This window comes from Pygocentrus nattereri, chromosome 22, assembly GCF_015220715.1.
Source record: "Pygocentrus nattereri isolate fPygNat1 chromosome 22, fPygNat1.pri, whole genome shotgun sequence".
Taxonomy (NCBI): domain Eukaryota; kingdom Metazoa; phylum Chordata; class Actinopteri; order Characiformes; family Serrasalmidae; genus Pygocentrus; species Pygocentrus nattereri.
In genome coordinates, this window is record NC_051232.1 from 11,645,723 (window position 1) to 11,672,936 (window position 27,214).

The following is a 27,214-nucleotide window of genomic DNA, read 5'->3' on the forward strand; positions in this document are numbered from 1 at the left end:
AATTATTTCAAATCTTGAGATATTTGTCATTTCAAGGAATTGTATCCCGTTTAAATCAAGAAACATTGCCTGCAATATGTCTTACCATAAGCAAAATGTCTGCCAATAGAATAAGACAGCTTCTCTAGATAAAATTACGCATAACATTTGCTCTGTTTGCTTCGTTTTCTAACCCTTTGCAAGGTGCATCTGTTCTCAAAGCAAGGAAAAGTACCTTGTAATGTCCCGTGAGGCTTTTTGAGCTGAATTAGATTCATGTTAATTGTGTAAAGTAATGTGTAAGACGTTGGTTTACCCAACTGTCTACAGATGAAATGTCAGTTCTTTTAACTGGGTTTATTACCAGGACGTAATAATCAGGCCTGTTGTGTATTCATTCTGTTATGACATCACTGTCTGTCGAAACAGGGCTACTATTAATTCCTACTGATAAACATGATAATTTGATAATCATGTATTACACAATTGTAAGACTTCCCAAGGTAAATGTAGCTTGAAATGGGCGTAGTTTTGCAATTTGATCTTAGTAACATAATTTCTTTGAGGTCAGCGCCAAGCTGTCACACCTGACCTTACAGAGTCTCGACTCTCAGAACGGCTGGTGGGCAGCGAGAGCCCACTGGAGAGATAGGAACCAGTAGACGAGGAGCCGGTAGAGGACTGCAGAAGATGGGAGGATAAATTGGAGGAAAGGACTGTGCAGCCGCTCGCAGAGATGGGAGGTAGTACCACTCGCATTGATCTGGCCACTTCCTGCTGTAGTTTAATCACCCCATTCAGGTCCATTGCTGCTGGTTGGGGGCCAAGCACTTCCTGCAAAGTTTCCTGCTGAGGTTTTCTTCTGTTGTGCAGCTTTTGGGGCTCTTTTAGTGACGACCAGGACTTCAGAGCAGCTGGTCTTTTGCCAGGAGGTGGTGCCGGTGTTAGTGGGTGGTCGGTAGTAGCCAGTGGTGCGAGAGTCTGTGCTCTTACACGGGCCTGTCTGTGTGTCAGTCGTCTCTTGCGTGATTGCTGTGATCTGTGTGCCTTTGTTGCACGACCGCGAGATTTAGATTTGTTCTGTCTTCCTTGCGTTTGTTTTGTTCTCCGAGATTTAGATTGACGCCTGTGACCTTTTGTTTGCTTACTAACGGCTTCATTTGTTGCAGAGTTGTCTGGTTCAGCACTAAGCTGAGTTAGAGCAGTAGAAGCTTGAGTAAGAGTTGTAGAAACTTCATTCGGAATAGTGAAAGAGCGACATGAGTCGCCGGACTCATCACCTGTTAAGTTAGTAAAATACATGCTGCCAGTTCTGATGTGGACAGCAGTAGCCATGGGCAACTGTTCATACACTCTATCAGGGACACTGAGGTCATTTAGGAGTCCGGTGGTGTCTGCAATGGCAGGTGGAAGGGGGTAGAGGGGAGGAAGAGGCGCTGCTGCTCCTTTCTCTCTTTGTCTCTTTTTTTGCTTGACTTGGTCAGAAGGTTGAGGGGCTATCAGGTTGCCTAGTAGCCCTTTGGCTGCTGCACGCACCAGTATGTCCTGCACGGTTTCTGGTTCTGCTGGTTCCTGCTGTTAGAGCATAAACATACAGAGCACCTGTGATTAATTTGTAATTAATGGAGTTAAGAAAAGTTTAACAGCAGAGGGAAACTCTCAGACCCTTCTAGGCCTTCAGAGAAAGCCTGATGATTCATAGGAACTAAAAAAATCCATATTGTTACTTTTTTTTTCTCAATAAAATCATGTTTGCGCTTAAAAGAGTACAATTTTTAAATGCAAAGTGCAAAATTGGCTAATCAAGAATTGTTTTTCTCCATGGAATCTAGGTCGGTACAGCCATGTAGCTCTCCCATGAGTTAATATTTCATGGGCTAAAGCGAAGGCCTAACGCATTAGATTAACTATCAGCATGAGTACGAAGCATTAGTACAACATTTCCAATGGGTGGAACCAATTTTTGGAGGAAAAGACTTCACTCTAGGGCTTCTGGAAGTTCTAGAAGTGTCACAGACTGTGAATACGAACGGGAGCCTAATCAGTCAGTTGCTAGCAGGTCTATAACAGAGCTCACTACTGAAAGATTCACTGTGAACCTGCTACAAGGTAAGATACATATGGCTGTCACAAGCTTCAAGTAAACCATAGAATGTCTTTTAGAAACTTCAGATCAAAACTGTTCATGCGAATGGCTGTTGTGCACTAACACAACACTAGAATGGGCCACTAACAGAAATTCGTTTTATCATAGAATTGAGTTTTTTCCTCACTGAGTTTCGACACTTATGGTCTGAGTTGAAGGCCCAAGTCAAATATTTACAGTTTACAGGACCGAAAACTGACAGCATTTTTCTAGAATGTAATCAAAACAGAAACAAAGTAACTTTCAAATTCCAGAATGAAAATTACTCCTGGACAGAAACTGGTTGAAAACATTTTATAGTGTTCGGGTTAAAGCCGAGATTTCGGGAACCTACATCTGATTAGGTTAATCTTACTCTTGTGAGCACACAGTATCCATGTACAATATCCAGTACTACTTTCCGATGTCCTTTTAATGATCGATGTAAATGGGATGTTCCTAAACTTGGGTAAGTCTTGCATAAGCTTCATTGTTACCAGTCACAAGTTTGATGCACTTTTTCCTGCACAAGCAGCTTGAACAAAACAAAAAAGCAAGGGACCGTCAACCTAGCAAGCATATGTCTATTGTTTGGCTCAGTTAGTTTAGAGACCCTCCCTTATAGCAGCTCACAGTACTTAGAACTTTTATGGAACAAATACGATAGTGACTGATTTGGTGCTGCTGTTGTTATTACAGGTTTGTATAGCAGTCTTAGAAGAATGCTGTTAACCCGTGTATTTCGTTTGGGGGTTAACAGTGCAGCAAGGATGAAAGCATTGTTTTTTTACTTGTTCCTTGATTCTTCGGAAATTAACTGGTATAAAATAGCTAGATATCATTTAAAGACATTTTAAAAATGTACCTTACATTTCTGTTTGTCCTACAGCATGTCTAAGATGCTTTTCTCAGTTTTCAGTTTTGTTCTCTACCATTTCTAATCCCTGATTCAGAGCCACAAACTGGTACACATACAGTCTTATTGTGAATTTGGTTACACAGAATAGTAGACTCATGCACAACCTCATGTGCCTGGCAACTTGTAGGTGGTATGATGGTTATTTTTGGTTTGTGTGTGTGTAGATTCTGATCTGGTCAGACAACAGAATTTATTATTTATAGAGAGGCAGCGCAGCACTCCCAGAATTTAGGACAGCAAGGGCTACATCTGAGGTGGCCAGATATTCTATAGTCCAATACAGAACTAAAGATGCCCTAGATGTAAGGATCTCATATACCCAAGGCATTACTAGAGATAAAAATAAGTTAAATATATACTAAACCATCATTTATAGAGTACTTTCTTTGGAGGTGACTTCCCAAACACTAACCTTTTTTATTGTATTTTTTGTTTTACTTTTTTTTTTATTGTGTAAAGATTTTTTAAAATTTATTTTAAAGTAAAGCTGAAGTATTTAGATCTATCATGAGCATAATGTTTAAGAAATGAATTAAAATATTAATATAATTAAAAATAATGTACTTAAAAAAAAACCTGTAATCAGAAATGCTGTCCCACGTTTTCATGTCACTAACAAAACAAAGACTTTAAGTTTAGAGGCAGAGCCTTATTTTAGTGACACTCCTGCATTTTAGAGGCTAGATCCCCTGTCCCCCATGGCCACATGGTGAGCAGTTAGATCCCACTGTATTGAGGAAAATGTGTCCCAAAATGTGGAACATTGAGAACCGTCACGACCGAAACACATTTTCTATAATTATTTTAATTTTAATTATTTGTGATTGTGTTATTGAAAAATGTTATGAGTCTGTGTGTAAAATGTTAAAAGCTGTGTTTGTTAGTCGTGTACTGGCTAGAGTTTTTTAATTCTGCTCAAAATTAGCTAAAATTGTTACTACTGAAACAGCTGCCCACCCTGTGCGTCTGATGCTGTTGGCCCTTCTGCCCTGATCGGGTGCCACTGCTCACCAGCCATCGGCTTGACCACCACTGTTGCTGCTGCTGCATAATCATAAACTAATCAAATTAGCCACTGCTTTCTCTTTTTTTCCCCACTTTTTACTATAATACTTCATAGTAACAATGTTTGCTATCTAGTGTCGACCAGAGGAGGATGGGTTCCCCTCCTGAGTCTTGGTTCCTCTCAAGGTTTCTTCCTCTTCTAGGAGTTTTTCCTTGCCACTGTGGCCACTGGCTTGCTCTTGGGGGCTCGGACCCGGATTTTTCTTTTCTTTTAGTCTGTAATGTACAGACTAAAGCGTACTGATGCATCCCGGACAGCAATGAACGACCACCTTAATTAACTGCAGCATAACAACACACACAAGTTGCTTAACAGTCCATGTGATCTAAACAAGACTAACATAGCGAATGTGCACAGCACCTTTTCCGCCAGTCACAAAGTCATAAGGCCAGAAACATACTCAGTACCAGAATGTGAGCATAACGGAAGCCATAACAACAAAACATATCAACAGTAGTTGTGTGCTGGTTCTATTGTGGTTGGTTAGTGTAGTGGGTAACACCCCGCCTGGGTAACCTCCCTACACTATACCAATAATAGTCCTTGGGCAAGACTCCTAACACTGCCTTCACCTACCTGTGTAAAGCAATCAAATTGTAAGTCACCCTGGATAAGAGCGTCAGCCAAATGCCATAAATGTACTGTATCTATGTAATCAAGAGCAGTTGATATGTAAGATATATGTTATAGAAGTAAACCAGTTGAGTGGGAGATGCTGCTCTGCCATGACAATCAGCAGAAAGCTCGCTGGCAGTACGAGACAGCTTGGCTAGGCTTGCACCCCTTGCTGCAACACTCAGAATGTGCTATGAATTGCATCGTGACACATTTTAGAATGCAGCAATGCGCAAACCTGTGTTTGCGTAGCTTGAACCCTTTATATTCTGCGTGAAGTGTGTTTCTGGCCTATGTGTTCAGTGTAGACCCTGGAAATGGCCGTTAATAAAGAGCTTTGCATCTCGCTGCCCAGTCATTATCAGATCACTCAAGATGGATGTCAGTACCAAGTGTGAACTGAGCCTTAGACAAACACATTCACAAACACGTACATCTCGCCTCAGCACACAGATGAAGCAGGCGTCAGTGGAGTCCGACTCCTCCAGTCTGAAGAACTTCTCCTCTGCCTCCTCCCTCCATCCTGTAGACACTATCCTAAAGGATCAGAATACACTCAGTACTAGAGCTTTGTTCCTGTTCTTGAACCACAACAAGAAACACACAGGCTTACAGAGTACATTTACATTTTACAACAGTTGGATTTTGATTTTGTCTAGGATTGAGAATTGTTGGCCTAGTGATTTCCGTATAGCCCACAGAGAGAAAGGGAAAGGAGGCAGGCTAATGAATGGCAGTAGGTGGTCCGACGGAAGTTCAGAGTACATCTGCCAAATCCGTAGTCTATGTTAAGTTACCACAGACAATATGTCCAACACATTTACTCTGTATTTAGAAAAGAACAGAAAATCTGTTTACTCAAAATATAACCTAGAAGCGAATGGGCAGTGGCTGAAGTGCAGTCCTTACTTTCTAACAGCACTAGTGTGAGAATGAGAGCTTGTATTAAAGCTGTTCTTATTCATTGTTATCTAGATAATAGTAACAAAGGTTTTAGAGTAATGGAGTGGCACAGCAAAAAGGCAGTTCCAGTTACTTCAGCTTTCTTTAAAGTTTTCTGGTATTATTCGTTTTTTTTCTACCTACTAGTTTTTAGCGAATTTTGAAAATGTGCAAGAGAATCCCAGACGACCTGTCCCCTGCAACTTCCTCCAGCTCATTTTTGGGGACTCCCAAGGCCAACTTGGAGATATAATCCCTCCAGCGTGTCCTAGGATGACCCCGGGGTCTTGTCCAGGTAGGCCGTGCCTGGTACACACCCACCGGGGGGCATCCAGGGGGCATCCGGATCAGATGCCCGAACCACCTCAGCTGGCTCCTCTCCATGCAAAGGAGTAGCGGCTCTACTCCCAGATAGCCAAGCTCCTGACTCTATCAAATAGAGTGTAGCCCGCCACCCTATGAAGAAAGCTCATTTCCACTGCTTGTATTCACAATGTCATTCTTCCGGTCATTACCCACAGCTCATGACCATAGGTGAGAGTCGGGATGTATGCCTTTGTCTTATTGCTCAGCTCCCTCTTCACCACTACAGTCCGGTACAGTGACCACATTACTGCTGCCGCCTGTCACTATCTCACGATCCCTCTTCACATCACTCATGAACAAGACCCCGAGATACTGAAACTCCTCCACCTGGGGAAAGTCGATTCCCCTTACCTGGAGTTGGCATACCAACACTCATACCTCATACCAACCACTGGAGGATCACATGGTGCGCTGAAGGCATCCATGTGATTCCACCAAAAGATGGCCCACTCCTTTACTCCTGGCTTTAAATACTTTGACTTACTTACTCAGCCACAAAGGCAAAAATACAGTTCTCTTCCAGAATTCTTCCAGAATTATAAATCATACACATTTTATTTCAAAATATACCCCATCAACGTTATTAAAGAACTGAGGCATCTCTAAAATCAGTGGAAAATGTATTGGCTGCTGTAAAAAGGAGATATGTGTTTTGAGTTTACAGTTCTTTTCTACATACATGATATATGTGCACAATGATGCCCGTGGTAGTGGGCTGAGTGCTACAGACATAGATTGGGCTGTAAAATGCTGGAGTTTTCCTTTAAAGAGATAATGGAGAGGACAGAATGGAGAACAGCCTGCCATACAAAATCATGAATTACACAGCCAGCATAAATCTAGCCAAGCCAGCCTGCATATGCGCTCAATAATGACAAACAGATCCTGCACACTTGCTTTTTTTAAGATATGCAAACCTCAAAAGGCCGAGACTTGGAATGGACTCTTTTGGTCCATTATTTGTGGAAACTGTAAGTAACTGTCGTAAGAAGCATAGATCAAATGTTGGCTTCATCATCACATCTGCACTTCTCCATGGTGGATCTATTTATTTGTGTGTGTGTGTGTGTGTGTGTGTGTGTGTGTGTGTGTGTGTGTGTGTGTGTGCGTGTGCGTGTGTGTGTATGAAATAGGTTGGTAATTGCAGTATTGGGTGTTAAAGGCTCTTGGTTAATACAGATCTTTTGAAGAACTGCAACATATTATTTACTGGATTACAGGACTGGTTGTTGCCATGGTTACTGACACTTTTCAATCATTGGAAGTAGTGGAGTGTGACGGGAGGGTTTCGTTCCCAACCCGTGTGTGTAAGCTTCGACAGAGAAGGTTAGAGGAATAGTCTGGTTGAGATAGGCAGGTCTATTTGAGATTATTACCTATGACCAAGTTGTCACTAAAGCAGCTGTGTGATTTAGGCATGATGCAAATTGGTGAGATATAAACTTCCTTAACTATATTAGCCATGTAGCTCCAATGCAAAACTAAAAAGTAAGCTTCAATCAAAATTAGGGGAAAGATCTATTCAAGCCCAGTATCCATTTTTCAAACAAAGACAATTTACATGCAGTGGAACATTCACATAAAGTCTGGAAGAAGAGGACGAAAAAATGGTCACCATAAAGACCTCACAGGACCACCACAGAGCAGGTATTATTTGGGTGGTGGATCATTCTCAGCACTGCAGTTACTGACATGATGGTGGTGTGTTGTGCTGGTTTGAGTGGATCAGACACAGCGGTGCTGCTGGAAACCCCTCAGTGTCACTGCTGGGCTGAGAACCAAAAATATCCAGCCGACAGTGTCCTGTGACCTCCGATGAAGGACTAGAGAACGACCAACACAAGCTGTGTAGCAATAGATGAGCTATCATGTCTGACTACAAGGTGCACCAACAAGATAGGAGTGTCTAATAGAGTGGACAGAGAGTGGATGCAGTGTTTAAAGCAGCACTACTGAGTCTGATCCACTCAGACCAGTGCAACACTTCAGTGGCACTTCATTGCTGAGAATGATCCACCACCCAAATGGTACCTGCTCTGTGGGGGTCCTGACCATTGAAGAACAGGGTAAAAGGAGGCTAACAAAGTATCAGAGAAACAGATGGACTACAGCCTGTAATTGTACAACTATGACGTGCTATGAAGTAACTAATTAAGTGGAGTTGATAAAATAGACAAATATGGTGGTTACAAGAAGGTGGTTTCAATGCTGTGGTTATCAGTGTATAGTCAATGTGTTGCACCAGTTGAAGAAGCTCTGGTCAGCATGATTTTTAACACATTTACAGAAAATCAAACTGGCCCTTGATTAAAAATTTTACAGAGGTTTGCGGCCCGTCAGTTTCTGACTCTCAGACTTTCATTTTGGTGGAAGATTGAAACATTATGTATTTCATTATGTACATTATGTATTTCCTGAGGAAAATCATTAGAGAAGCACCTACCCATTACCATACAGAAGTAGAAAATTGATGTTAAACTTAACACACAACTGCTTACCTCACACTAACTGCTGTTACTAATAACAACTGCATACCAAGGTGGGAAAAGCCTATTTAACCAGAGACATCCAGAGCAAAGGTTGCAATTTTCTTGTCGCTTTTCCATCATTATGCAGTAATATTTCTTTACCACCACAAACAACTACTACCTGAGTGACCTAGAAACTAGCACAGCTCAGCTTCCTGTAGTCATGAGAAACAGCGCACACACACAAACACACACACACACACACACACACACACACACACACACACACACACACACACACACACACAAACAAACATCTTCTAAGCCATTTATCCTTCTGGGTCACGGGAGGGAGCTGGAGCCTATCCAACAGTCATTGGGTGGAAGGCAGGATACGCCCTGGACAGGTCACCAGTCCATCACAGGGCAGACAGACAAACAGACACATTCACTCACACACTCACACCTAGGGGCAATTTAACATATCCAATGCGTGACTGCATTGGACTGTGGGAGAAAACCAGAGCATCTGGAGGAAACTCATACAGACACGTGGAGAACATGCAAACACAACGAAAGGTCTCTGGTCACTCAGCCAGGGAATCGAACCCAGACCACCCACTGAGGCACCATGCTGCCCAGCAGAAAGAGCAGAGTAAGCTAATGTGCTTATGTTAATGCTGAAAATTCTGCTCAACTGCTGGCAGCATGCAGCAGCGCAAATTATATCATGATAGCACCAGTCAAAATTTCTCATGATCTTCGTCCATCTCTTTAATTTATTTAAGTTAGAGAAAAAAAAAGGTCAGAGGCCTTTTCCCATGGTGACCTTACATTCTGGAATAATTTCAAATGCTTTATTTTCCTGCCATAAAAAAAGCTCGGTATGGAAAACTGTGTACATCTGACTAGTTCAGACTCATGGTCATGGTCCTAAGCACAGGTCATTATACCATTTTCAAGGACAAAAATATTGTTTTCAGGCTTCCAAGGAGTCCAGTTTTTGAAGCGAGATTGCAAGTTCACTCCCTGGTGATGCCTCAGCCATTTGTGGCCTGGAGTCCTAGAAAGCATCACTTACCTTACATCATTTATCACTTACTCACTTCAGGTTGGGGGACAGAATGGCCCACCCTCTCTCTCGCATCACTCAGCATAGTGCTAGTCAACACAGGCTTACTAGACTTGGCATTAGGCTTTCTCCTCCAAGCATGTTGAGCTATCCAGTGATGTTACATTAATGGTTTGAAAAGATTGCTTGCTGCTTTCACTTGACTTAGCAGTGCACTTAGTAATCCAGCCATAATCAGATTTCTGCAGTTACCTGATTATTCAAGTGTTCGTGTAAACAGCAAAGTCCACTGTCTTAGATTAGACTAAGTCCCAGAAATCCAATTATGCAGTCCAATAAAGAGCTGGGTTTTAGCTCAGCGATCTGATTTCTCAACACGTGTGTCCTTATTCTGATTTCTTTCCTTCGTTTCAGTCTACAGATGTTCAAAAACAGACTGCACTCCCGGAAATAAGCAGCCGTTTAACACAGCACCCGCAAGACGGCAACAAAACACTTCTGGAGTGAGACTGAAACCAAATACATGCTTGACAAAATAAAGGATTTAAATCTTATTATAAATAATATGTTATCTAATAGATGATGTATGTTCGCTTATTTCGCAAAAATGACTCATTGTTCAAAAAAACAGAAGCCATAGCATGATGTTTGAGTTTTATTACTTTAAATTTACTGGCTGGTTGCAAATCAGAAATCTGATTACTGCCTGACTCATGTAGACCTGGAGATCTTCCATTATCTGATTACTCAAGTGCATGCAAACGCAATTGTGCACCAGTGAGCAGGGAAAGTAATATTAACCAATAAGTGCATGACGCACACGTCCCAGTATAGAAGGAGAATGTGGCATTCATGTTAACTATAGGCAGTGTGCTTGAGTGTGTGTGTGTGTGTGTGTGTGTGTGTGTGTGTGTGTGTGTACCTGAATGGCCGTAGCTTTGGCCTGACGATTGCATTCTCAAGTGCTCGCTTTACCAACAACTCGTTTTCTTCTGCGAACACTGAGCATGTGCAGTAGACCACAGCATGCACCTTGGGAACTGTAGTTCAGGAGATGTGGCAGACAAGAAAATATCAGTATAACATAGCTGCACACACTTCTGTGGATACTACTGATGCACGTTAACGTCTGTAATGAAAGAATGTGTAAAAATAGCTTTAAAAAGAGTATAAAAATATGAATACAGTATGAGAAACTCAGCTACTATCTACAAAGTTTAAGTACAAGCTGTGCCCTTTTTTTCTAGAAGACAGTGTGGAAAATGGCCTGAGAAAATAGGACAAGATCATTTCTCTGGGGTAAAAGTATGATTCAGAATGTCTCCCATGCATACACACCCCCCCACACAGTGAAACGTATTCGATGAAAAATCACTCTTGCATTGCAGAGTGAAAATGACGCTGGGGCAACCATGAAGTGCTGTGAGCAATGAGGGGTAACCAGATCCCATCGCACCAGCAAGAGTAACATGTTCTTGATATGCTATGGTTTCTTTTTTTTTTTGCTTTGGCTTGTTTAATTTCGCCACTGACTGTTTTTAAACCAGACCAGATTAATGTTTCGCCCTGGCCTTTACTGTGTTTTTAGTATGCTTGCATAATTGCTGCATTTATCAGTGGCATAGCCAGTAATTCTTTTAATGGGGGATTGTGGAAAACCTTAAATATAATCACACTGTGATCGGTTAGTGTAAAATGTTAAACATAATGTGCTATTGCCCATGTCACAAAGTTTCGCTCGTCCTCTCCTCTCTTCATTCAGTTCCGACTCTCTTGTGTCTTTATTCATCTGTATTTCTTCGCCCTTAAAATCGCATTGCTAATTTCACACTGTTCACACCTCTATTAACATCTGTCTTGGATGATCTGACCATCAGGGGACAGTGCTAGATAAAGGTGTGAACAGTGTCCAGTGTGTCCCAGGTCATGAAATGTTATGAAATACTCATCTAAAACTGGCCTTGAAAGGTTTTGTTATGTAAGATAAGATGCACTATCACAGTGAAGGCCTTGACACACCGAACACAATTTATTCAGAGGGCTGTAAATGTGACATTAGTGAGTGTGAATAACTGACTGTATGCCAAATGCGTAAATGTGACATTATTTTCTTCACCATGTTTTCGATTTTTGCTCAATTTGACCTGTGTCAAAAACTCACTAACCAATCATGGTTACCTCTGTAGTTGGCATGACGACAACCAAGATGACAGAATTTTTGTCTCATGTGGAGCTACATCTCTAAAATCAACTCAAACTCAGCTGAGATCTTAGCTGTGAGTGAAAGCACTTGTGAAGTTTTTAGCTCCTGAATGAAGTGGAGAAACTCTTGTTCTTTTGCTTTTCCAAAGTGGAAAGCATCCTGCACACTGTCACAGTTAGCTTGTTTAGTGAGCACTTTTACTGATGTGTTTGATATATATTCTGCCTCTTTTATCACGGCATGTATAACGGAGCGAGATTTGAAAAAAATTGCATCACAACCAGTGTGTATAGTTTTGCTGTAAAATGTGTGCTTGTTTGCATCTTACATGAGTGAATGCGTGTGTCTTACATGTTAGTGCATGACTAAGGTCTTGCATCTGTTTAGAAACCAATGAGTCCAGTTTGGTGTCTGAGATGGTGCCCTTAGACAGGTCCTGCAGCAGTTCCCTGTCTGGTAAGAAAAACACAGTTCTAACTCATAGTCACTCACTTTGTAGAGTTCTTAACCATCCATATATATTGCTTTTCTCGTTTCCCGTACCTCCATCCTCATGGAGGATGTGTTCTACAGGGTTGCTAAGCCCAGACACTGTACATGGCGGCAGCAGTAGAATGACCCGAACCTTCTGAATGCGCGAGTCCCATTCATTCAGCTCGGCAAACTCATCTGAGAGAAACAGCACATCTTCGCACACAAATAACACACTAATTAGATAGGCTTGGGGTTCCAACTGCCAGTAAATTGATGCTGATTGATTTAAACTGTATTTTAACCTAAAAGCTAAAGCATGAAATCAAAATCACACACACACACGTCAGCCAATCATTTGGCAGCAGCACAATGTATATAATTACGCAGATACACAGCATGAGTTTCAGTTCATGTGGTTATGGAAACTGCTGACCTTCTGGAATTTTAACACACAACAGTTTCTAGAGTTTACGCAGAGACATCTAGTGAGTGTTAGTTTTGTGTGCAGAAATGCTTTACAAATGAGAGAAGAATGGTCAGATTTCTTCAAGCTGATAGAAAGGCTAAGAATAACTCTAATAACCAAACTTTACAACAGTGCTGATCAGAAAAGCGTTGTTTGAGGTGGATGGGCTACAACAGCAGAAGACTAAATTCACTCCTCTCAGTCTAAAACAGGAATCCGAGGTTATGGTAGGCACAGGCTCAATGAAAGTGGACAAATCAAGTTTGCCTTCTTCTGAATTTAAGCTGTGACTTGCAGTTTATTAAAAATTTGCCATTGATATCATGAATCCATTCAAGCTGTTCAAGCTGCTGCTACTGGTGAAAGGGTGTGGGGAATGTTTTCTTGGCCCACTTATATCAGTCATGGCCCTTTAACACTAGTCAAGGATTGTTATTAGTTTCACAGCCTATCTGAGTATTGTTTTGTGCTGTTATTGTTAATTTACCCCTCTTCTAAAGGCTCCTTCCAGTACGATAATGTGCTTATGCTTTATTAGCTAATTCCATATTTTGACATCCTTTGATGCCAAGAAATGAGATCATTATCCAATGTTTTTCTCTGTTCTTCTAAATTATTCCTTTTGTCTGTAGGTTGCCATGATAATTTTTAAATATTTCTATTTAACAAATTTACGGTCTGATAACTTTTCACTGGCCGGAATACTTTGTCTTTTTTTTCTCAGTATCTTAGTAATGGAAAAATGATATAAAACATGAGTAAAAGCAAAAAAGCCATAACAGCCAAAAAGAACAGCCATAATGAGTGAACTGGAAATACCCTCTTACTTTTGCAGCCAATGGTGGAGAATGTAGATTGTAGTCCCTTCCTGTGGGCGGGATCAGCAGGAAGCCCACAGATGTGGACGCGAACATCACAGGCAGAAGCAAGGACCGCTACATGAGCCACAGTTTGAGCAGAGAAGGACCCCACCATCAGAATATCAGTATTTTTTGCCAACAGGGGGCGGACAGCACTTACAGCCAGACTGCAGACCTTAGCCTTTAAGAGACAAATACAAACATACATTCAACACACGCAGTGGAAACAGTGAAGAATACATACAGCATTTGTGGGCAAAAAATATGAACATATGTATGTGTATGTATGTAGTGGTTGGTTAGTGTAGTGGTTAACACCTCTGCCTTCTACACTGTAGACTGGGGTTCAATCCCCACCTGGGCAAACACCCTACACTATACCAATAAGAGTCCTTGGGCAAGACTCCTAACACTGCCTTGGCCTCCCTGTGTAAAATGATCAAATTGTAAGTCTCTCTGGATAAGAGCGTCAGCCAAATGCCGTAAATGTATGTGAAAGGAATGCAAGTGACTGACCCTGACTGTCCACTTCATTAGAAACCCCTATTTTGTGCTTCCAGTCATTAAGCAAAGATCTAACCTATCCTATAACTCCACTATGCCACAGGGCCGATCACAGGAAGATGTTTCAACCATTCGGGGTCACTTCAGCGACAATTGCCTTAATGTCTACTGAATATAATATATGAATATCATGACGAAATTTTGTGCCAGTTGTCCACACCCCCTCCTAAAATATAGCAATGTTTAATCCAATAAACGTTTTTAATTCATAAAAATGTCCAAAAATTCTACTGTTAGCATAATGCAAATTTCCATTAGACTGTCGATGGGAATTGATGTGCTAATGATTGTGGGTTGATGTTTTTTTAGCATGCTCTACCTTAAATATGGTCATTTATAGCTTGAAACAGATAATCAAGTAAAGTGCTTGTTGTGCACAATGATGATGACCTTGTTCTATTTCTTGTTTTAAAGGCATTAAGTGAAATAAATAAAATATTAATATTTGTTAGTAATTACTGTTTATTAGCTATTTATGATGCCAATAGCAATTCATACAGCAACATTCCATTATTGTCTAAGTCTAAATTTGTAGCAATTTCCATCATAAGTATGCAATTTTAGTCATGCTTTAAAAGATCACATATTTAGTTACAGAGCTTCTGATGCTCATATATATGCACACAAACACATTACATATATGAATACACGCTGTATTTCCAAAAGTATTCGCTCTTCTGCCTTCACACACATATAAAATTCAGTGACGTCCCATTCTTAATCCATAGGGTTTAATATGATATTGGCCCACCCTTTGCAGCTATAACAGCTTCAGCTCTTCTGGGAAGGCTTTCCACAAGGTGTGTTTATGGGAGTTTTTGACCATTCTTCCAGAAGCGCATTTGTGAGGTCAGACACTGATGTTGGATGAGAAGGCCTGGCTCACAGTCTCCGCTCTAATTCATCCCAAAGGTGTTCTATCGGGTTGAGGTCAGGACTCTGAAGGCCAGTCAAGTTCTTCTACATGAAACTCGCTCTTCCATGTCTTTATGGAGCTTGCTTTGTGCACTGGTGCGCAGTCATGTTGGAATAGGAAGGGGCTCATCCCCAAAAAGTTGTTCCCCAAAAAGTTGGGAGCACGAAATTGTCCAAAATCTCTTGGTCTGCTGAAGCATTAAGAGTTCCTTTCACTGTAACTAAGGGGCCGAGCCCAACTCCTGAAGAACAACCCCACACCATGATCCCCCCCTCCACCAAACTTTATACCTGGCACAATGCAGTTAGACAAGTACTGTTCTCCTGGCAAACCAAACCCAGACTCGTCCATCGGATTGCCAGACGGAGAAGTGTGATTCATTACTCCAGAGAACACGTCTCCACTGCTCTAGAGTCCATGGGCGGCGCTTTACACCACTGCATTCAACGCTTTGCATTGCGCTTGGTAATGTATTTTATGTGGCCTACCACTTCGTGGCTGAGTTGCTGTTGTTCCCAATCACTTTCACTTTGTTATAATACCATTGACAGTTGACTGTGGAATATTTAGTAGTGAGGAAATTTCACGACTGATCACGGTACCATGAATTCACTGAGCTCCTGAGAGCCACCCATTCTTTCACAAATGTCTATAGAAGCAGGCTGCAGGCCTAAGTACTTGGTTTTATACACCTGTTGCCATGGAAGTGATTGGAACACCTGAATTCAATGATTTGGTTGAGTGAGTGAATACTTTTGGCAATATAGTGTGTGTGCATTTGCGCTTGTGATTCTGTGTATGTATATCTGACATTTGTGAATCTGTAATATGGTTGGTCAAAAATTAAAAAAAACAAAAATATAAAAAAGCAGTTTAATATTTTGCAGAGTTAGTTTTCACTTTGGCTGCTGTCCAATATCTGATCACTGCCCGTTTTATCTTTTCCCCACCTACAGGCAGAAGCGAAAACCTGCTGAACCTATACGATCAGATAAGGAATTCTCTTACAGGAGAGATCAAAGGCAAAAGGGGCTTTTCCAGTAAACTGAGCGACCCAGTGACTGTGTAGACAAGCCTACAAGACATCACAAGCTACAAGAAGCCATCCCTCTCAGAAAATGCAGGACAAGCTGAACACAGCTTTTAAAAAGCCCATATTTCCACACCTCTCCAGCTCTAAATCACCCTCCAACGAGGTGGCCAGGAATGCATAGGACTGCATTTCATTTGTAGTGTGAATGCTGAAGCCACTGTGTCCCCACCTATATCAAAGCTAATGCCCGGGAATTCTGGTGAAATCATGTTAAAGAGTGAAAATCTAAAAAGGAGATGGGAATGTATTTAGCTCATATGCTAACATATCCTTGTTTCTACAAGTGTCTAATCTATCAGCTCCACTTACTATATGGGTGCACATTGTAGTTCTACAGTTACAGACTGTAGTCCATCTGTTTCTCTGATACTTTGTTAGCCCCCTTTTACCCTGTTCTTCAGTGGTCAGGACCCCCATGGTCCCTCACAGAGCAGGTACTATTTGGGTAGTGGATCATTCTCAGCACTGCAGTAACACAGATGTGGTGGTGTGTTAGTGTGTGTTGTGCTGGTCTGAGTGGATCAGATTCAGCAGTGCTGCTGGAGTTTATAAACACTGTGTCCACTCACTGTCCACTCTATTAGATATTCCTACATTGTCAGTCTACCTTTTAGATGTGAAGTTTAAGATGATAGATCATCTGCTGCTGCACAGTTTATTAAAAGTGTGCTGGTCATCCTCTAGTCCTTCATCAGTGGTCACAGGCCGCTGCCCACAGGACGCTGTTCGCTGGATATTTTTGGTTGGTGGACTTTTCTCAGTCCAGCAGTGACACTGAGGTGTTTAAAAACTCCAGCTGTGTCTGATCCGCTCAGACCAGCTCAACACACACTAACACACAACCATCACCACATCAGTGTTACTGCAGTGCTGCAAATGATCCACCACCCAAATAGTACCTGCTCTGTGAACACTGAATAACAGGGTAAAAGACAGGGTCAGTTTTAAACCAGAAACAGTGGACATGGCCGGAACAGCACAATGTTTCTGCAGTGCGTTTGCTCTGTGTATTTAGTATGTGGTTTTGGTAGCAATCAGCAGAATGTATGTGCACACATTTAGTTTAAAAGGTCCAAAGTCTTATTACACACTTTTGTAATCTAAGAATAATTCAACCAGTTTGCAATGAATCCCTGTAGTTACTGAATAATAAGCTTTAGTATAATAAGACGGGGATTTTAAGGGCCAAAGTATGTTGGGGTATAAAGTATGTTTCATTCCTTAATTTAGGATTACCTAAAATTTCCATTTTTATTGAACTTTTTGGGAATTTGTAATGAAGGTTTGTAATAGTAGTGTGTGTGTGTGTGTGTGTGTGTGTGTGTGTGTGTGTGTGTGTGTGTGTGTTGTTTGTGTATGGCATTTATAAGTTTGAGTCTGACCTGTATTATGAGAACTTGATCTGTCAACAGTAAAGTCTCATCCAGCTGTTGTTGAGCCTGCTGGGAAAACAGCAGTACATCGGGACAGTGCAGGTCTTTACAGAATGCTTTTCCCTCCAGATGACTTTGAGGGTCCACCTGGATGAAGCCTGCTGCTCTCAGGGTCTCACACACTTCCTCCGTACTGAGGAAACAGAAATTGGGCACACACACACACACACACACTATTTTGAGCAGCCAGCATCTGTGTGAGGAACGTTGTTTGAGTCATTATACTAGAAAGCACTGATCCCATTCAGAGGAGAATTTGTCATTTTTTTGGAAAGAAACAGTTGGACTGCGTAAAAGACTTCAATTCCAATGCTCATTTTGTGAATGATATTATTATTATTATTATGTCCAATAATAAATATTACCCATAATAATTCAGATTCCCCACAAGGCAGCGCTGTTAGCACTCAAGTAGAATTTTTGTGCACTTTTAACCGCTTTCCTCAGGCCCCCTAGAGGCCAACTCCCTGACAGGTTATTCTTAATTGATATAATCAAATAAAATATTTATTCCCCTGGTTCTCAGAATAACTAGGGTACTGCTGGCTGTGAAATGTTGTGTCTCTGTGTTGAGCTATCAGCGAGCAATGAGGGGTGACGGGGGACGAGTGAGGACCGCATACTGTGAAAACAATTAAAGCCTCACTGCAAACACGACTGCGCTGAGATAAAACCGACAGAACAACTGCAGTAAAAAATCTCCCATAATGAAATCAAATGTAAACACAATAAAAACTCTTGAACCCACACCAGCACTATATGGTTGCTATATGGTTACAGATTTCAATACAGGAATCAGAATAGTTTATTATCTGAAGTTAATGTTATTTTATAACAGTTAGGTATTCAGACCTTAGATATATAGAAGAATTATGCTATGATCTATTAAACTAAATACACCCTTAGATCCCATTGTTTTGAAATATAAGTGTCCAAAACTCTGAAAATCAGTGTGTAACATTAAGAATGGTCACTACCAAAACATTTCCTGTAATTAAGTAAAGTTTTTTTAATTTTATTTTATATGAACAGCTGTTCAAAGCTATGTTTGCCAGTCATATACTGGCTAGTGTTTTTAAGCTCTGCTCAAAATGAGTAAACTTGTCACTATCAGTCACTACTGAAACATTTGGTAAAGTAGCGTTCTGACTGTTTTGGTAGTGACAAACTGGAGTGTTTAATCGTTTGTTTTAATAAAATAAACATAAGGATTTTAGTCCAAGGGTCAAGCCATTAAAAGTCCGAAATTAGTTGTGACTTTAAATCAATCTGTCAGAATGAGCCATAAAGGTTAAGACAGCAGAAGATGCCTCAGCCTCTAAATCCAAGGTCTGATGAATCTTTTCCAGCAGGCAATCCCAAATTCTATCTGCCTTTACATATGACATTTTGGGCATTCTGTACTTTGTGAAGCCCTTTGCTTACAGACATTTGGTTTCATTCTACAGCATTGGAGCTAAACCTGTGTATTGTCACATTGTACCATCCTGGTAATATAGCAAAATGGTAGCGGACCTGGTCTTAAGTATGTTGACCCAGGCGCACAGTGGCAGTTTATGTTTTCTCTGGCGTTTTTCTCTCACGCTCTTCGGCAAGATGTCATTGATAGATAGCAGGTTTTGCTTTATTCTACATCGAGCCAACGAAGCTGCAAGCTTAGTCCTGAAACTGACACACACACAGACAGAAAGACAGACAGGGAGAAAAAAGTTGTCAATTAGCTTCATTAAAAGCGTTTAACTTGATTATTAACATATGAAAACTTTCCATTAGTACAAGACAGTCCAGTACATTCTGACATGCAAGAATCTATGAAACTATGAAAGTATGAAACTATGAACTATGTGAACATTGGGATTTCAAATGTTTCAAATTTGGTTTTCACACTAAAGATTTGCGGCAAACAGAAAAATGTACCAATGTTATAGGTAAAAATTTTATATCTCTGCTGTCTGTATAAAAACTCGTATCTATACCTGCTATCCTTTACATTGTCTGTAAATTTCATGATGAATGGAGCAAAAGAAACAGCATAAAATGACTTGTTGGGAAAAAACTCTGGTTCCATTGACTTACATTGAAAGTAAATTAGGTTTTTTCCTTCTCCTGTAATGTTACCATTTTGGATATACAAGGTTTTCCTCTGACAGCAGTGAGATGTAACGTAATACAATTTAATAGCAGATAAATGCTCCAAAACTTCGGAGCTGCTGCCTGTTGAGTGTGTCAGAAATGATAGATTTGGCTCACGCAGCAGGGAGGATTGGAGTAGTTCAGCCCGACATGATTTATTTTGAAGAATGAGAGTTCTAGAAAAAATGAGACCACTTGGCTCACCTCCACCACTCACTGAACTGTGAGTAAAAAGTGTAATAGAGATCTAATTACATTTTGCATACCTAAAAAAGGTTCCTCAAAGGTTCTTCAGGAAAGTCAGTGTTTCTTTTTAGAACCATGAGTTCTATAAGGATTTATGCTTGAATGGTTCTTGGCATGGTGAAAGGGTTCATCAGCCTGATGGAAAATGTGCTGCATATGATTCTATATGAAACCTTTCTGAAAAGGGGTCTGTAGAGCACCAAAAAGGTTTCTTGACATCGTAAGAATAGCAGAAGCCTTTTTGGTGCTATGTAAAACATTTTCAGCGAGGTTCTCCATCAATCTGAGGAATCATTTCATTATGACAAAACATTTCAGCATGCAAATGGTTCCATATAGAACCACTGCTTTTACCAAAATACCATTGAAGAACCATAGTTTGTAAGTGTGCAGCTGATGTTTGAGAACTCAGAACTTTCTTCTTATGCCTGCAGATTGGGGACATATTGTGTCTGATATTTGATTGTTCAGCAGCACTAACATTAAATCTGTCACCTACAGTTACCTGGCAAACTGGTAACGTGTCTGTAAAGTATAATTCTACGAGCGTAGCTAATGCATCACTTTATTCCTTCAGTTAAGGTGGACCCCTAGCTACTGCGCTCTCAGAAATTAGGTTAATAGCTTATAGTCAGATCCTGCAATGGGTGGTAAAGCACCCAGGTAAGAAGCAGTGTCAAGCAACATCACAAGCAACAGTGTAATGAAGCGTCATAACAAGCACCATTAATCATTTTAGAAAAGCTTAAATAATGCCCTTCCTGGGAGGTTTGCCTGGGACTCGGAGAAGCAGGAGAGCATCGCTTTCTATGAGGAAGAGGAACGCGAGAAACTGACATATACAGAGTGCTAACAGATTGTTACTTTGGCAGATTTGATATCACCTTTGCCACATTTGGTACTGCTAAACTAAAATCCAACTGACGAAAACAGCAGAAAAAGTCATTTCAAAGATCAACATTGTTCTTTCTCTGTCAGTTCACAGTAAAAACATCACAAAAACTAGGTTGTAGAAGAAAATCAAGCAAATGAGTAGACCGAGACTTCAAATTGGCGTACAGGATGTGGTTAGGATACCGTGATTATTTTTGTATAAACCTGAAAAGGCTGTTCTCCACCCGTCTCACTTCCTCTATAAACCCTTCCCCTTCTCCAATCACTGGCTCTCTTGGTTGGAACTTCCTGTCCTGGAGGTCGTATAGCATGACCACCACGAGGGACATGAGGTCATCTGGCTAAACGTGCAGAACATAAACATTCCCTGAAGGCCATGGTGTAATTCAGAGATGATTTCAGACAGCAGTCAAGGTAAAGGCACACTTACCATTTGCTGAGATGGGTGGAAGCAGCTGTTAATCAGCATGTCCTCCAGCAGCTCTTGGACTGTGAGAAGATGAGAGCGGAATTTAGCCGCCACTGAATATGCAAGACAACAGCCTGTTAACTTGTAAGGCCATGGGGACATTTGCATTTGACACGCTTGAGCATTTTCACCTACAAATGGTGCAGGAGACAAAAGTGTATTTGCACGTTTTTATAGATAAGAGGGGTTTTTAGACCAGGACTCACATGATGCAGCTCACTATGTAACAGTCCATACAGTCCACTTGGACAGCCGCATTCCATCATGCTGGTTCCTTGGCTTGCTGCTTTTACCCAGTTTCCTAGTTTTTCACTTACGACACATGTAGTTAACCAGCCCAAAATATTTGGAATCCTTTAATTTAGAACTGGTGGTACTAGGCCAACACTGCTAACACTAGAAATCAGTAGTCACCCAAATAGTAAATTCAAATTGTTCCTATAAAAATACATCCCCAAAACTTCCTTCAGTCCACTCAAGCTGCATCGAGGTCTTCATTATAGCTGCACAGACAGTCGATGACTTACTGTGCTCTTTAATAATGAACCAGCCATTGCAGACAATTCACAAAGCAGGACTGATCTTGCATCAGATTCCTCCATACTAATGTCTCAAATACTGATTCTAGATCAGCACTTTTTACTCCTGAGATTGTTTAGGGATAAAGACCCTGTTATTTAAGGTGGCTGCCTGCAGTTTTGTTCATTTTCACACTTCACAGTAAGTCAAACAGTGTCCTAAACCCCCTCTGTGCAACATTAATGAAGATCTGGATGAGGATCTTTAAGTTTGTTCTGGCCCAGTACACAGGTGGGTCCTTGGTCCAGATCTGGCCCACACACTGTAAAGTGCGTAGAACTAATGCATGTGGCCCAAATCTGACTCAACTGCAATGTTGGTCCACAACATTCACGCCAGGCTTGGCCCACAGGCAAAACTGTACACAGCTGTATGGTATCTGGGCCTGTTCTAGCCCATATGTCTAAACATCTGGCAATCAACCAACGCTTGTGTATGAAAACCAAAATCAGACCAGAACTGTCTGCTATTAGAGAGTTTGTCCTTTTTAATCTTGATTCTTCTCAGTGTTTCTTAGTCTCGGTTCCTCTCGTTTCTTCTACATTCTCTTAGAAGTTTTCCTTTTTAGTCTTGAGCCCAATCCCATTTTACCCCTCGCCCCTTCCACTTAGCCCTGCCCCTCAATTTGCACAGTCACATCTAGGGGTTAGTGCGTCCTCATTTTTGTTGAGATATAGGGGTAGCATGAAGTGTTAGGACTTCATAGTCGTTCAAACGGAGGCTTTTTAGAGGAACAATCCAAACGGAGTGTTATGAGAAAAAAAGAAAAACTGGCAAGATGGCTGCGTGAGCAACTATAGAAATACAAATGTATTTCTCTTTTGAAAAAAAATAACAGTAACCATCGTATTATCTACGTTTAATGTTGTTTCATTGTATTATGGTCCTTTTCTTCATAACAAGCCTAAAAAAGCAATAGTAGTGGGTTAATGTCTCGGTAGCTAGCTAGTTTTCCTAGCTTTCCTCTTCCGCTCTAAATGGTGCAGCAGTTCTGATGCCTGAGGCGCCACAATGCAACTGCTGCACTATTTAAGGTGGAACATGAAAATTTGAACAAGAAGCTTTTGAATAACCGACTTCAGCTTTATATCACCAAAGAATTAGGAGTGGGCGATATGAAGGCATATGATTCCCTAAATTTGACTAAATTCCAGCAGTGGGGTTGCTGAGCACTGCTAGTAGCCTCATATTGAGGTAAGGTTCTTCTTTTTTTGAGGGCTGTCCCATGTTGTAGGGGAAGATTTCAACCACTACCCCTTGTAACTCAGTTCTAAGGGGCAAAGTGGCACTCAAGAACAAGGGGTAGGGGTGAAAATAAGAAAAGTGATTGGGCCTCGGTTCCTCTCAGTGTTCTTTGCTCTTTGAAGCTTCTCTTGAGTCTTGATCCCTTTCAGTATTTTTTCCTCATGCACTCCGAGAGGGTTTTTTGAGTCATGGTTCCTCATTCTCATGCTCGTAACGTGTTTTTCTTTAAAGTCTTGGCTCCTTTGTGTTTCTTCCTTCTCCAGCAGTCTCATTAGTGTTCTAGACCCACACTTCTGGGAAGCTGCTTTACTGTAGACCACGCTGTACAATTCAAACTGAAATTGAATTGTAATTTTTACTTTAGATTTATCACAACATTTACATCAGTGATTAGAGTGATTTCATTAGACAACATCTGCATGGCTCTTCAGCCTTTGTGGGAATGTTCATGTTTCACAGGAAATATCACGGCCAGAAAGGAATGAAAGCTAGTCAGGACCACTTAGCTATGACCTAGATATTCATGACGTCCTGTAATTCACTCATAGATCTATTAGCACTTCTAAGGTACATTATTCCTTCAAAAATCTGAATATATTAGTCAGCTGATATTTGGAGCCACCAGACAAATAGGAATTCAGTGTACTGTGCAAAACATCAAAAAGCTTCCTCAAGCTGAAATGCTAGAGAAAGCAAATTTAGGAGAGAGAGGGAGAGAGAGAGGAAAGGAGGGAGGGAGGGATGCAGAAGAGAGGGGAGCTGAGGTGATAAGCCCGGGCATGGAAACATGCAGATTTAGGCAGGAGCATCCCAAATGACTTATGCTGTTCAATAATGCAGAGGAAGATGGGGGGAGAGCTGAGAGATGAAAAGAGAGAGAACGGGAGGGAGGGGGCGAAGGAAGGATGGATGAGAGAGCATAGATAGGCCGCTATGGGACTTTGATCCGACACAAAACTGAGACTGCTTAGTCGCTTCTGTCCTTATTAGGGTGGGCACTTTGTAAAAATGAAAATTTAAATATTCACATTAAACAGTCACTGTAGGGAGTTTCATTTAGATTTGAAACAAACGCTTCCCCTCAATCTGAACATTGCAAATAATTATACGAGTTATGGAGACTAGTGGTATTCAGCATCATGCAACTGATGCTAAATACCACTGTGGTACTTGCCTTCGGTGCAACAAGATGCAGTTCAGCTTTATTGTAGCTCAATGCACATAAACATACGACATAACCCATACTCAGTTAACAATGTACAATACAGTTTAGCATTTAGCAACATTTAGCATAGTGTCACGATCGGCCCCTCCCAGTCCTGTCCATGTGTTCGTGTTGTTTTGGTTTAGCCCATGTGCATTTGTTTTGGTTTCCTAGTCTGGCCCCTTGTTTTGGTTATTCCACCCTGATTGTCTCCACCTGTGTTTTCCCCTGTCTGATTACTGGTCTTTGTTTGAATTGTCTGAACCGTTGGATGTATTGTATTCTCATGGTATTCAGTGTTCATTTCGTCATGTCTGTCCCTCCTGCCCTCCGTGTTGGATGTTTGCCCCTGGACTGGCTTGACTACGACCCTGGATTTGCCCTTAATAAACGTTGCTTACCTCAGCACACTCGTCCGCCTGCTCGCTCCCAACCGTTACACATAGAGCATCCATTGAAAATTACACAGTAATTTCATTGTGCATTCTTATGAGGTTTGGAGACCTTTCAGTCAGAACATAATGACGTACGCCACTCAGAAGGGTTGAGTAACTTTACCACAGTAGGACAAAAAGCTGTTTTAAAGCCCAGTGTCTTCATTTTTAAAGATCTTTTGCAGCTCCCAGGAGGACGTAGTTGGAAAAGATGGTTCGCTGGATGAGCACAACCTGCAAGTATTCTTTCTGTTCGCTTAAGAGTGCGCTGAGTATGAACACTGAACACTGAGTCCACTGAATGAAGTGATATTTCAATTAAAAGATATTTCAATTCATAAATGGGTTCGTACTTCATCAGTACGCTCAGTGTAGGCAGCACTAGAGTCAAAGGTTATTCCATTGATTTATTATACAGAGTTCAGTTGTTGTGAGGCTGTCAAAGGTAAGCATATATCATGTGTCTTTTACGACAGCTTCAAACGAGGCTCAGCCAATCAGGTTTTACATTTATTGCATTCGGCTGACGCTCTTTTCCAGAGCAACTTTCAATTTGATCATCTTTACACGTAGGCGAAGATGGTGTTAGGAGTCTTGCCCAAGGACTCTTATTGGTATAATGTAGGGTGCTTACCTTAGGGTGCCAGGTAGGGTTCAATCTAATTCAGTCTACAGTGTAGAAGGCAGAGGTGTTAACCACTACACTATCCAACCACCATGGATTAGGATTAGAACTACCCATTTTATGAATTCTGTTTCTATAATCCTCAAATGATCTCCACTGTATTTGATGTATTAGGGTGGAGGTCACTGTTAGCACACCACGTAGCTGATCGATTTGCTAACTGGTCTATCTATAGTAAGGCCTGTTATGGGGCTGCCATGTGCATATTTTACAGTTTTAACTTTTATTTAAATAAATTATTTAAATGAAACAATGCTAAGTGATTATGTTAAAGTTAGAGTGCTTAGCAGTTTTCATTTGATCTGAGCCTGTTTAGCATTCCAGTCCTTTTCTTTGGATGGAGTTATTTTGTGAAGCATAGAGTGTGCTTTCCTTACACACAGTCGCTGTAACCTATTTCATGTATGCTCTAAATGAAGACTATTTTTATATAACTAATGACGCAAGTCGTGAAGCTTAATAAGTGCCAGCTGAGATGAGCTGAGCTCATGCTAACTGGTTAAAGATATCTTACATTCCTGTTAGCAAGCTTAGCATTTTAATAAGGTTTGTTCCTTGGATTTGACACGAAATTGCTCAGAACCTCTGCCTTCCACTCCTTTTCTTCTTCCAGATGTAAAATTTCAGTCAGTGCATTGTGTCAGGGATATTTTAATATGAATACTTCTCCAAAAGCCAGTGTTGCTAATTATGCTAGTAATAAAAGGTTGGTGCCGGTTAGCATCTTGCCTTTACACTCATTCTGACTGCTTCCTGTTGTACAATATCAGCAACCAGACTGGACTTTTTTTCTTGTAAGTCTAGGACAGGAGGAAAAAGTTGCTTGATTTGTTATGAGGTGGACCAGAAGCGAAGCAGTGAGCTTACAGCTGAGTTTGTGATGCGCATTGGAAAGTAACAGCCCCTGATTTCACATGCAGTCCACTCCAGTGCCCTGTGCTTACACTGCACCACCCAATAATTCATGTGCAGAGCTAAGCTTAGCAAGCGGGGCGACACCTGTGAACACTTCTAATCTTCAAATTGGTGGGAGATTTCAGTGACAGACAGACAGGACACATTTATTATTAAGTTTGTAGCATCACTGCTTTTCTCTCTCTCTCTCTATAGACTACTTATGATCTCTGTACTAAATGTAAAGGCTACTTATGATCTCTGTACTAAATGCATAGGCTACTTATGATCTCTGCACTAAATGTATAGGCTACTTATGATCTCTGCACTAAATGTATAGGCTACTTATGATCTCTGCACTGAATTTAAAGGCTACTTATGATCTCTGTACTAAATGTATGTATACACACACACACACACACACACACACACACACACACACACACACACACTAGGTTATTGATGATATTGACCCTAATGTTTGAATGTCTATAGAACACATATAGGCTTTTTATTCTATTTCTAAATGAATGCATGATTGGATAATCTACCTGGGTTTAGTTACTTACATTTTAGTGCACTGAATGCCAGCTCATATGCCCACAGCTCATTCTGCTTTGCATTGGAATAGTCTCCATGAACCCCATCCTCAGCATGGGTGTGTGCAGTGGGGGCGTACTTGATGACTCTGTGAGCGAGCGGCTTCTCCACGTGGGCCATTTGGAAGATGTGGGCTGCGTGAGAGTACACACAGTCAGGAAATCCCAGTGTGGCTCTTTCTCGCTCACCCACAGACCTGCTCCCTGCTGAGGATGCTTTTGGAATGGCCTTCAGAGAGGGAGTGCACACTTCTTCAGCAGGCGGAGGGCA

General features: G+C 41.1%; 1 protein-coding gene across 1 annotated transcript; it reads right to left on the reverse strand.

The window, feature by feature from the left end:
• Positions 1-546: 546 nt before the first annotated feature.
• LOC108444362 (putative methyltransferase NSUN7) lies at positions 547-27,167 on the reverse strand. The gene is made up of 11 exons (XM_037532568.1): positions 26,914-27,167; positions 21,265-21,323; positions 21,039-21,175; positions 19,077-19,229; positions 17,511-17,694; positions 13,523-13,736; positions 12,299-12,442; positions 12,107-12,208; positions 10,475-10,592; positions 5,139-5,241; positions 547-1,554 (listed from the first exon to the last, which is right to left on the reverse strand). The coding sequence occupies exons 1-11, from the start codon at positions 27,062-27,064 to the stop codon at positions 547-549; spliced, it is 2,373 nt and encodes a 790-aa protein (XP_037388465.1). The 5' UTR covers positions 27,065-27,167.
• Positions 27,168-27,214: the final 47 nt, after the last annotated feature.

Coding starts and splice junctions, on each gene's coding strand:
- LOC108444362 (XM_037532568.1), bottom strand. CDS start 27,064: ATGGCCCACGTGGAGAAGCCGCTCGCTCACAGAGTCATCAAGTACGCC. Junction 21,324..26,913: donor GGCATTCAGTGCACTAAAAT/GTAAGTAACTAA, acceptor ATCTTCTCACAG/TCCAAGAGCTGCTGGAGGAC. Junction 5,242..10,474: donor CCAAAGCTACGGCCATTCAG/GTACACACACAC, acceptor CTGATCCTTTAG/GATAGTGTCTACAGGATGGA.